Raw genomic sequence first — 13,345 nt, 5'->3', positions numbered from 1 at the left:
TTGTATTTTATGCTCTAGGAAAGAGAAAGCCACTTTCCTATTTAAATAGGAGAATGATAGGGTCAGATCTTTATCTTTTAAAACTAGGTAAATAAAATACTTTATCTGGTTAAGAGGCTATTTTATACTTTTTAAATATATTTAGCATTGGCAAAATTGTCATAAAGCAAACATTTCGGCATTTTTAAAATATTCCTCAGTTTGTAAGACTAGGATATATAGTATTAATGCTTCAAACCAAACTTTTACATTTTGAGAAATTGTTTAGATGATTTCAATTAATTAATAAACATTTAAGTGCCTACTATGAGGCAGATGCTATGCTAAATACATAGTGCAAACATCATAATATTAAATGTAGAATATTATTGCATCCCAGATTTGCTTGATTTAGTTAATAGATTTATAGTTTAAAATATTGCCCATGTTATTTGAGTTTATTGATTCTTTGTCTAAGATATAATTGACTAAATTAATGAAACCTCTAATGACACTGAAATGCTAAGTGTGTGTGTGTGTGTGTGTGTGTGTGTGTGTGTGTGTGTGTGTATGTGTGTGTATGTGAAATAGAAAAGTTTCTGAGGGAAGCTTTATTGTGTCATTTGTAGAGCTAATAACAAAAGCAAGTAATATCACTGACTTGGAAACATCTTAAATGATCTTTCAACTATTCTAAAATGACAAAAGAAGTAAATATAAGTAGTTTAGTGTTAAATATAGGTACTTAGTGTTATTATTATAATATCATTGTTATCACAGCTATATAATGGAGACTACTTAATTGAGCTACCTTCAGAGGTGATGCTACTGCTTATTGTAAAATAACATTTTTCATAAAAGAATCCACTAAAATACTCCCTAGATCCCTAGCTAATATCTATCTCCATTGTTTTTGGAGAAGATAGTATTCTGAACAGTTTCAAAACTTTACTTATTTCTATTATAAGGTTGAGAGTCCACCCTATCTCAATAGAGCACAGAAGGCTCAGATTTCTCAATGAATCAGCCATTGAATCATATTGTAAACAAGCTGTGGACAATTCCTAGATATCCCTACTGACTCACTCAAAGGCATAAACTAGTGAACAAAATTTCTTAAGTAATTTGGAAAGAGTGAAATATTTTAAATATTTTAAAATATTTTAAGATGGCTATTGGTTGAAATGACTCAGTCAAATCCTTGTGGGGCTTGGATAACAGGCCAAAGTAGTAGTAGAGCACCTAGAGATAAGTCTTTGAAATGGAATTGCTTATGGGAGAGGAGGATGAAGAGAGAGATTATCTATGGTCTTCCTCCTTTGCCCACTCCCCAGCAGAAAATCTAGTGACCTTCAAAGCTCAATCAGTAAGCCCTTATTAATCAGTCATTGAGATTCATTGTCTTAAGTCCCTAGGATATAAAGTCATTTAAAGCAAACACCCTTCTGCCCCCCCCCCCAAATCTCTCCCTTCCCCCCAAAATACAGCTAGAAAATAATTTTTCCATGCTCTCAAGGAACTTATAGTCTGATAGAAGAACAACAGGCAAACTATGTACAAAAGATATACAGGGTGTCCTGAATGTCTTAGTGCAACTTTTTGCTTTGGTACTTATAAATTTTAATAGTTTAATATTCCACTAAGACCTTTGGATATAGACATTCCTGTTTACAGGATATAGAGTAGATAATTTCAGATGGAGCACATTAAGATTAAAGAAACCTGGGAAAAAACTTGCAGAATATGAAATTTTAATTGAAACAGGAAGGAAGACAGGAAAGGCAATGAATATAGTAGATGCAGAAGAGAATTCCAAGGATAAAGAGACTAGCGTCATTGGATCACAGAATTTGTGGGAGAAGGATAAAAATTTATAAGAAGTTTGGAAAGCTAGAAAGGAGTAAGATTAATAAAGGGCTTAAAAAGTCAAATAGGATTTTATATTTGGTTCTAGAGATGAAGGGTAGCCTCAGGATTGATTGAATAGGGGAAGGGGGCTTATGCCTTTAGGAAAATCAATTTGACAGCTGAACTGCATTAGAAATGGGAAAGACTTGAAGCAGGGAGACCAAGACACCTAAAGGAGAGTCAAAAATCCAGACATAAGGCAATGAGAGATTGGACCATGGTGTGTGTGTGTGTGTGTGTGTGTGTGTGTGTGTGAGAGAGAGAGAGAGAGAGAGAGAGAGAGAGAGAGAGAGAGAGAGAGAGAGGTGTAAAGTTGCAAACCTGGGTAACTAGGGGTGGAATACAGTAGTACCTTCAACATAGCAGGAAGAAAGGATGAAGGGATAATTTGGGAGTAAACTTGTCCAGTTTAAGATATCTATGGGACATCCAGTTTGAGATGTCCACAAGGCAATTGAACATACAAGTCTGGAAGTCAGCAGAGATATTAAGGTTGGACAAATAGACAAACAAAAGATCAGAAGATTTGGATTTCTTATCACTGTCCTCCCAGAGTCTCCAGAACATAGTGTTATAGTATCATAGGATTATAGATTTGAAACTAGAAAGGATCTTAGAGTCCATAAAATTTACCTCTCACCTTATTGCTTTATTTTATTTTGAAAAAAATATTAATTTTATTTTTAATTTATGAAATAAAATAAGCAGTAGAATAAAAAAAGATGATTATACATGAAACTGCAGCTCTATTATGTACAGCTTGCTCTTCCTTTTAAATATATAATAAAGAAATGTACATTTCTTTTTCCCCTTTTTCTCTTACCCATTTGCGATGGCTACCATTGGACAAATATCTGTGTGTATTTATATTCAATACACACATATATGCATGCGCAGATATAAAAAAGAATTCTCTCTCTCTCTCTCTCTCTCTCTCTCTCTCTCTCTCTATATATATATATATATATATATATATATATTTATTTACTTTTATTTATCAGTTCTTTCTCTGGATGTAGATAGCAACTTCCTTCATATGTCCCCTGTGGTTAATTTTACAAATAAGGAAACTGAAGGTTGAGAGAGGTTTATTGACTTGCAGATAGACCAAACATCTAGTATATATTTGAAGAAGTCTTCAAATTCAGATTTTCCTAACTTCAAGTCTGGCATGTTATCAAATACCACAGTAGTGGCAGGTGGGAGTTAAGTTCAAAATAAATTGTCCGAGGAAAGGTACTTTCAGTTATCCAAAAGAATCTATTGGAAAGCTATACTTATGAAGAACTTTAGCTATAGCTCTACCCTATGAAGACTCCACCAAAGGAAAAATGACTATCAGTAATCAGGAGCTGTGAGGGTACTTTTTTTTGCCATATGTACTTTCTAAGTTTGAGCCCACTTGAACCATACTTTAGAGGCATGTTTTTGTTTTTGCCATTTTATTTAGTAAATGCCCCAAACTCAAAGTAAATAAGCTTTAGTTGGCTAATTAATATAAACTGGTAGTTAGTTGAAAGCAAATTGGTGGAATTATAGAGCAAAAGTACTAGAAAAGTCATCCCAAGTCCCTAAGGGTTACCCTTTGAACGCCTAGAGTTAGAAAATAGAAGTCATTTCCTGAGGACCTAACCCACCAATTCCTATAGGAGTTATGAGAGTGAGTCCAGAAACTGTACGACACTAGCAAATTTACTTTTAGTCTATTTGTGTTTTATAGACTTTTTGAGTTATGTATTTTCTTTTTACTTCAATGAGTGTAAATTAAACGATGGATTGTATAATATCAACGGAAAATTGTCCTTTGTTCTTGTGGCTTATATTTGTGGGAAGACTAAATTAGTCATGAAAACAAATTTAAACAAATTTAGTGATACTGAGCCACTCATCTAAACATCAGCTAAATTATTAGCAATTTTTGGATTAAGTGGATATTCATGATACTTTTAAAAGGACAGTGTTTAATAGTCAATTCAGTTCAATTTAATACACATTTTAATATATAATTTAATACACAATTAATATATATCCCTACTCTGTACAGAACATTAATAGTGGCTAGGGATGCAAAAACAAAAACATATCATCAAGGATCTTACATTTTAATAAAAGCATTCATTTTTCTGCTTGTTAATTAAACAGACAAAATTCCTGCTTGTGATAAGATGGAATAGGTTATAAGTAAATTCTAGCTTTCTTTAGGCTGTTGGCTTAGTGGTTTGAATACTGACCTGGTGCCAGGAAAACCCATGTTCAAATACAACCTGAGTCTCTTACTACCTACATATTTTTGGACAAGTAAATCTCCATCTGCTTCAGTATCCTCATGTACAAAATGAGGATAATAATGTACTATCCTGACAGACCCATCCCATCCTTCTAGCTTTGTATTATATGCAAATTTGGAAAACATGCCATCTTTGACTTTAAGTCATGGATGAAGATACTAAGTTAAATAGGCAAAGAATAGTTTCCTTGGGACAAACTATTGTGTTTGCCTTTCCAACTATGTTGTTATTGTTCTCTCTTGGCACAAGATAACGAAAATAGGTTATTTAGAGGACAAGCTTTATAAGAAATAGAGAAAAAATGTGTGGATTTAATTACTGATGAGTTTTAAATTCTTCCAAGAGCCTCCTGTAATGACATTTCTCCTGGTCTATTCTGTTTTTCATTTATTTAAACTCAGTGCCAGGAAATAGGAAATAATGATAAAATAATAATAATAATAATAATTTGTGTATTACTTAAGGTGTGCAAAACACTTTATACATATAAACTCATTTGAACTACTAATAACCCTGTGAGGTTGGTGTTATTATTATTCCCATATTAAAGATGAAGAAATAGAATCTGAGAAAAATTATGTGACTTTTCCCAGGAACCCACATTTAGTAAGTAGGATTTGAACTCAGGTTGTCTGATTCCAAGCGCGATACAATGATTTGAACACAGAGAGTCACAAAGATCTGAGTTCAAATCCAGTTGCAGATATCTACTAGTTTCTGTCCCTGGGCAAGTTACTTAACCTCTATTACTTCAGTTCCTCATCTGTAAAATATGACAGAATGGAGAAAGAAATAATGAATTGCTCTAGTATTTTTGAGAAGAAAAGCAAAGTTGGATACAATTGAATGACTAAATAGCAATAACATTCTGACTCAGAGTCTTGAACTGGACCTGGCTGCTGTGAGTCAGAATCAAATTTTAGTTAAGACAAGATCTTTTGCCCTTCTAAAGCTCTTTGCTTTTCTGAAAAAAAAAGTCATCTTTTTTCCTTTACTAACAAACATTTGCTGTGCCAGCTAATGCACAAAACACTAATTTATTTTTAAAAATATACCTATTTTAGAATACCCTTTTATTTTTCAGGTTCTTTACTTCATGGAAAGTTAAAGGTGCATTTTGTGTGTCGTTGTCATACTATAAATGGATCTTGACATTCAAGGTGAGTCAATGTATCATGTGCATCAAGTTTTTAGAAGCCCTTCTATCATTTCTTTCTTTTCAGGGGATCAGCAGCCTCTTCAGTTCTTTGAAAGTGGTGCGACTTTTACGCTTGGGCCGTGTTGCGAGGAAGTTGGACCATTACTTGGAATATGGTGCTGCTGTATTGGTGCTGTTGGTGTGTGTGTTTGGACTAGTGGCTCACTGGCTAGCCTGCATTTGGTACAGCATCGGGGATTATGAAGTCATTGATGAAGTTACAAATCGCATCCAAAATGACAGCTGGCTTTATCAGTTGGCCATGAGTATTGGGACACCTTATCAGTACAATACCAGTACAGGGGCATGGGAAGGAGGACCCAGCAAGGACTCGTTGTATGTATCCTCGCTCTACTTTACCATGACAAGCCTTACCACGATAGGATTTGGAAATATAGCTCCAACCACTGATGTGGAGAAGATGTTTTCAGTGGCCATGATGATGGTTGGCTGTAAGTAGTTTTATTTTCCATTGTGAAAACCCTTAATCACAATTCTTAAGATGTTAAAATAAAGCTGCTCACACTTTTAAGTAATTTTAAGACTTTGGTGTGTTGTCACTGTCACTTTCTCCTGAAAAAGTTTTCTTTTGGTTACTTTTATACTCTGGTTAGTTAACTTCTTCAACTACAGAAGTTCAAAAAGAGAGTCAAGATGACCTGGATTCAAATTCTCCCCCAGCACATATTATGTGGTCCAGACTGATTTCTCAGTTTCCTGGATAGTACTGAAAAACTTTAAGATTCAGGACAATTGCTTATTGGCATTGGCAGAGGTAGTTTCCTTATGGATATTATCCCATACCAGTGAAATCAAAGGTCTGATTAAAAAAAATTCTAAGATACATACACATAAATATGTGTGCATATAATGAAAACTTATTTTAAAATGTACTATAAAAGTAGATATGTAGTAAATACCTACCAGTTCTATAATTTAATATTATACTGTCATCACTATGAAAAAAAACATAGATGGCATACTGAACCAAATTTGTAGATGGTTCTTTTCTGGAAAAGAAAATGAATACATTACTTGACAGAATTAAGATTCAGAAATACAGTAGGGTGAAACTCAAGAGTATAAACTTAATAGGGATAAGTGTAGTCCTATAACTGGATTCAAATAATCAATTGCACAAGTAAAAGAATGTGTATGTTAGGTAAGATATGTATAGAAATCAGTTCATGTTTAGTATAATGGTTCTAAGCAGACAAGATCAGTATGATGTGGTATTTTGGTGGGGGAAAATCAAAAAATGCATGTAATTCTAGGATGCAATAAGAGAGGCACATTGCATAGTGATATTGGCAAAAAGTCTCAACCTGGGTTACCTTGTCTTGTTTCAGAAAAAAGCTTGAACTATTTCTAGAAGATGATGGCTGGCAGAGTAAAATTCTCTCATTATAACATTTAAGGATTATTTGGAAAGCAGAAAAGATTTATGAAATAAGTGATATAGCAGTCTTTAAATATTTGAAAGCTTTTCATATGATAGGGCATTCGATGTATTCTTGACCCTTAGGGATATAGCTAATAGGTGGAAGTTATAGGAAAATATTTCAGTACATAATAAGGAGGAAAATATTAAGGTGTCCCAAAATGTTAATGGCTCCCTGGACATCCTGTCACTGGAATTGTTTAAACAATTGTATTTATGGACTGTTGATCAAATTTTTCATCAGTATTTCCGAGTGTGGTCTGGATCAGATATAATCAATATGATTGGGAAATTTTTAATAAAATAAGTAAAAATACAAAGAACAAATAATATATCAAAATTAAATCAATATACAACCCATAAGAATTTTTAGGTATAAATTCTATTTAAATTTGACACCATCGGTTTAAAGAAATATAGTATAAAGAAAAGAATGCAGTTAAAGGAGGATACCTGGGCTTGAACCTAACCTCTGCCACTTGTTATATAATATAATCTCATTAATTCTGTTTTTTCCCATTTGTGAAATGGACAATACTTATCTCATAATATTGTTGTATTTTATGAATATTATAGGTATCAGCAAACATTTACTAAGCTCCTCCTTTGTATCAGCACTAAGCTAAGTTCTGGAGATTCAAAAACTAAAAGTGAATTGCCTGCCCTTCAGAACATAGAGCGAAGGGTGTCAGCATACATATACTGGTATAGGCTAAAGAGATACAATGTGATTTTGGGGGGTAACACCCACAGTTGCATGGTAGTGGAAGGAGATAATTAGGAAAGGCATTTGAGGTAAGAACCTTAGAATATTTTGAGAACTAGAAATGATGATAGAATGCATTCTAAGCACGGAAAACAATAGAACTGCAGTTACAACTTGCAATATTGTGTGGGAGGAGCAGAAAGCAGCCTGGTTTGTCTGAATCACAATGAGTATGGAGGTATGCTATCTTCAATAAGCCTGGAAAGGTACTGTAGTTGGGGGCCAGATTATGAAGGATTTTAATGATTAACAGAGGATTTATATTTAATACTGGAGGGAATAAGGAACCAGTGAAATTTATTAATAGATAATATGTTCATAGCAGGAAAACCAATTTGGTAGCTGTGCAAATGCTGAATTGGAGAAGAGAAAGACTTAAGGCCAATTGATCAATTAGGAGGCTATGACACCAATTCAAGAAACAGATAGTGAGGGCCAGAGCTAGGGCATTGACTGAGTGAGGGCAGAGAAGGGGACAGATATTAGGAGTATAGGTACCTCATACTTAGTTAGCACTTAATATGGTTTGTTAATTTGACCTGTGGACATGTACTATTATTGATTTATTATGAGATTGGATAGCCATTTTGTCAGGAATGTTGTAAACAGCAGTCACGATTTGTTAAAAAGAAAGAAAGACATAAATGCATGTTTATATTTAAGTATATCTCAAAAACAATATGATTAAACTTTTAAAAACATCATAATAATTTATAATCAGTGATGATGATGATATCCTCATTACTAGTAAAACAAAGATCTTTTTTCGACTACCTTCTTCATTTTGTAAAGCTGTCTAATACTGGATAAACAAAGAGTTCCTATAAATAAAACTTAGGGGAACAGAGTTCCCTTTAAAGATTTAAAGTTCTTTCATGTGGAAGGTTTAGCCTTATTCTGTTTGGCTCTAAAGGACAGATAAAAAGTAAGAGCCGTAGTTGAAATTGTTAACATGTATATTTTTGCAAGGAGGAAAAAGAACTTTTTAAAAAATATCTAGTGCTATCCAAAAATAGAACATTCACCTTCTCAGAAACCAGTGTTTCTTATCATTTGTAAGTTATATGATCATAGATTTATTTTTGGGATGGGCTGAGAGGTCTCTCAGTCCTATGCCCTCAATTTAAAGATGAGAAAATTGAGACACAACAGTTAAATGACTGATCCATGAATATATAGTTAATAAGTATCTGAATCAACATTTGAACTCAGGTCTTCCTGACTTTAGATCCAGCAGCACTCTGTCTATTAACCATGACATTTAGCTGCCTCTAAGAAGGAGAGACTACCATTTATCAGGGATGTTGTTGAGGGGATTCCCATATAGATGCAGATTGGATTGGATGACCTCTCAACTCTTATTCTTTGATTTTGGAAAGGAAAGATTGTTTGATAATTTACTCTTTAACAAAGAAAATCTATTTTAAGCAGTTTACCATTTATTAACAATGATGGCAAAGTAATATTGATTTTACTGAATATTTTACCTTTGTTTAGTCATAGAATATATTCTATATACATGATATATACATTAATGAACATTTATTGATATGTATTTATCTACTTCTTATCTAAATTTATATGAAGTTAAGGTTCATTGAACCTTCAAGTTCACCTATTCCAATCTTAACTTGGCAAATGAAATTGGGAACTATAGGGGTGAAAGACTTTCTTTAAGTGTCTTAGTTAAGAAGTGACTGAGTTATATTGTACTTGAACCTAGATATTATTTCCAAGTCTAATGTTTTTCATCAACATGCTTACTCTCCCTTTTCTCTCTGCTCAGCAGCTTTAGTTAAATGATCTTAAAATGAAATTATAAAAGTATAACCTGATTTCATATAAAGTATGAATTTCTGTGTGATCTTTTGACCACAAAACTGGAGGGATATTGAGTAATCAAATGTGCTATAATTAGGATTTACTTGTATGATATTCTAACATATAAATATCCTTTGAGGAAGGCAATTTTTTAAAACTAATTGCCTGCCAGTTGTGAAAAATTTTTCTTTTTTCTTTCAATAAAGATTAATTTAGTCTCTTTGTTAATTTATTTGATAAATACTTTATGAAATATCCTTGGGAAATAATTGATTTTAAAATTCCTTATTATTTATCTGATTGGGACTAAATGTGTGTGTGCCCTAGGAAAGGTCTAAGCTTTGTGTCTTTTTATGTTATTATTGTTCATTGAACATTTTGAATTTCCTAAATACAACTTAATTTTTGTCAACTTCTTGGCATTAAAAGAATTTCTTGCCATTAAAAGTAATATTTTAAAATATCTTTCATTGTTCTTTCCTTCTCTGTCTGCCTTCATTTTTCTCTCTCTTTGCCTATCCTCCTCAGGCTCTTCCTCTTCTTTCTCACCTCTACTTTTTCCTTTCTCCCTCCATCCCAAGTGGTATTGTGACAGATTAATACTTGGGAACAGCTGATACAAATTAGAAAAAGATAAATTCTTAAAGGAAGTACCAAATGAGATTAGAAAAGAGAGAAATCATTTCCTAATGAGGAGCTCAGGGAAAGCTTTGAGAAAACAATATTTGAACTGTATTTTACAGGGTATTTAGAATATTAATAGTCACAGATGTTATATAGGTCAAGTTATAGATGTGATAAGGGGTAGAGCTTGGTAGAAGCATATATAATTAATAACCTCATACTCACATTTCTTTAGTCACTATGTGCTCATCATCATAATAATCACTGTAACATAACATATTTACTGGGCACCTTCCATGTCCAGAGCCTTGTAGGCTCTACATTACTGACAAGTAAATTATTCCAAATGATTGATTGTTTGAAATAACAGTATGAATTCCTGGTCACCTCTTTTCTACCATTTGCTATGTGATCAGGAAATAAAATTAATTTTAATGTTGATGTGTTTCACTTTCGAGTAATGAATTTGGTCCTAAAAAGGTATAATTAACTCTAACTAAAAACTTTGATTTGTACATATTTTTTCTTTTATGTATATAATTTTATTTGAACTGAACTTGGTATCAATTTTATTGAACTCCCAAAGCGATTGTAAAAAGCTTTCATTCATCTTGTTAGGGATCAGGGATACACAGATAGAAGTGAAACAGATTCTGCTTTTAGTGTACTTATATTCTTTTGAGACCTAGCATTGTTGGGGTGGAGTCATTTTTCAATCATGTCCTATTCTTTGTAACCCCATTTGGGGTTTTCTTGGCAAAGATACTACAACTAGTAGTGTACTACTATTGTAGCTAGTAAGTGTTTGAGGCCAGATTTGAACTCAGGAAGTTCAGTCTTTCTGACTTCAGGCTCAGTGCTCTATCCACTACACCATCTAGCTCACCCAGGAGCTCTGGGAGTCAGGGGACCAAAATTCAAATTGGACTTCAGTCAACTTTACACTTACTGACTGTATGATCTTGGTCAAGTCACTTAACCCTGATTGCCTTACATCCAGAGTCATCTCCAGATATCTAGCTACTGGACCAAGATGACTGGAGAAGAAAGTGAGGCAGGTGACTTAGCACAGCACCTTCTCATTCAAATCCAATTCATATGATTGCCATGGTATCACCTCCCTGATGTCATGGTCTTTAAGAACAAAGTATAAATATCATCATCATTATCATTATCATAAGGGGTCAAGGAAGGGAAAGGATAGAACTGTTAACGCTCTGATAACTATATGAAAGAAAATATGTTAAGCAGAAAATATAAATTTTAAAGGTGGCTAGGTGGTGCAGTGGAAAGAGCACTGGCCTTGGAGTCAGGAGTATCTGAGTTCAAATCTGGCCTCAGACAGTTAATAATTACCTAGGTGTGTGGCCTTGGGCAAGTCACTTAATCCCATTGCCCTTCAACCCCCCCCCCCAATTTAAAAAAAATAGAAAATATAAATTTTAAAAACTGATTACATGATTTCCATGTAACCAATGTTACCATGTTCTCTTCTGCCCCTCCCTTATCAGATAATTAACTTCTTTTTTAGTTCAGAGCTAAAGACTATAGACCTAAGTAATTCCCTATAACAGTGCAGTTAGAAAATCCAGTTTTGTGAGCGTGTGTGAGTGTGTATGTGAGTGTGCATGTGTGTGTATGTTTGTGTGTTACTGTAGTGATGCTATTATTTTCCATTGCTCAGATTCAATCATTTTCCATATGGAAAGCACTCCAGGGAGTAGGAGCTATTTCAGTGAAAATTCATCCCCAACCAAAGGATTGTAGATGTTCAAGTTGGAAGAAAACCTCAGCAACCATCTCCTTCAATTTTCTTGATAAGGAAATGAGGGACTTGAGGGACTGAGAAGTTGTGATTTGTCTAAAATTAGACAGGATTTTAACCTGGGACCCATGCCTTCAAGGTTTATGTTCTTTTTACTGTACCATACTGTCTTGTAGGTAAAAAAAAAAAACCCAAAGAAGGCAAAGTTAGTATCACAAAAGAGAGCTTAAATGAATACCGACACATTATTATTATTAATTGTGACAAATGATTGATGAACACTACAAATTGTCTTCCATATTATGCATCCCAGTCTTTTGGCTGCAGTTCTTCAAAGACTTGCTCATTCCTATTAACTGATTTGTTGGTTTTGTAGACCACATCACAAAAGTTTTTCAGTTACCATTTCAGCTATCTCTGTCAAGCTATCTCTATCTCTGTGTCCAGTCAAGGGAAACAGCTCAGCTATGTCTAGTAGAAGAGTACTGTAGCTAGCCAAGGTACATTAAGTACATGAAGTAAAGAGCGGCATTGGGACAGAGAAAGTCTTAGTCTCAGTAAAATGGAGAGAGTGTTCTATTTGTAATCAAAGGGCCTTTGTTCAAATTCTGATTGCTCTCTGAAAGATCTGAGCAATTCTCTTAACATCTTCTAAAATTGAGGTTGTTGGTAGATCTGATTATTTCATTACCTACAGAGCAAGCTTTGTGGAAAGGATTAAATCTAGGTCTGATTTTGGTCACTCTTCCTTTAGGTATAGAATCTATTAAAATCAGAGGTGTGTTGGAGTCAGTTCAAACTGTGTACTGTTTGGCAAATTTTCTGTGTAAGCATTTGTACCTTGGAAACTAACAAAATTAACAAATCAGGAATAATTAATAATGCATATTATACTTAAAATATGGAAATATTTGGAGTAGCAATTGACTACTTAGGACTTTCACTTTTGTCTACCCAATACCTTGACTTCTCCTTGTATTTCCCTTTTTTCATGTAGCTGAGCAGAATTAGTGTCTTCCACATTTTGTGGGTTTGAGGAATTCAGTTTATTACGACTGGGGTATATGAGATGTTAAGGGAGGACTACCCTTTCTTGTGTCAGGGCTTGCTGAGCTCTTTTAGGGTTGCTGACCCATCTTTGGTGTTCACTTGTCATCCAATTGGCAGAGTGACCACACCCACATAAAACTCTCTTAGCAGACAGACTAAACCAGGTTGAGGTGTTATCAATGGGCCACATTGGTGAATTAGGGGGATGTCAAGATCAAGAATGTGAAGATTTCTCCCATTGGAATCGGTGTATAAGAACAATTTCTTGCTTCTGAAGCAGTTGAAATAGACCAATTAGCTTGGTCAAATGGCAAAGACACCAACATCTAATCATTATGACTTTTGTTTTGCCACTGAACTTTGATGACTCTGGAAGAAAGAGTGAGGTTGGCCATTGTTTGCAGCTCTGCCTCATTTAAACTTAATTCATGTACAAATTATGATAGACCCATAGACCTCTTGGTTCGTTCTCTCTCTCTCTCTCTCTCTCTCTCTCTCTCTCTCT

General features: G+C 34.1%; 1 protein-coding gene across 1 annotated transcript in view; it reads left to right on the top strand.

The window, feature by feature from the left end:
- Positions 1-13,345, top strand: part of KCNH5 (potassium voltage-gated channel subfamily H member 5) — a 471,355-nt gene that overhangs the window by 158,832 nt on the left and 299,178 nt on the right. Inside the window, exon 7 of the mRNA XM_074232080.1 lies at positions 5,399-5,825. Coding sequence (XP_074088181.1) covers positions 5,399-5,825 — 427 coding nt within the window. The remainder of the gene's footprint in view (positions 1-5,398; positions 5,826-13,345) is intronic.

Source organism: Macrotis lagotis, chromosome 4, assembly GCF_037893015.1.
Source record: "Macrotis lagotis isolate mMagLag1 chromosome 4, bilby.v1.9.chrom.fasta, whole genome shotgun sequence".
In the NCBI taxonomy this organism is placed as follows: domain Eukaryota; kingdom Metazoa; phylum Chordata; class Mammalia; order Peramelemorphia; family Peramelidae; genus Macrotis; species Macrotis lagotis.
This window is presented reverse-complemented; position numbering and strand designations above follow the sequence as displayed.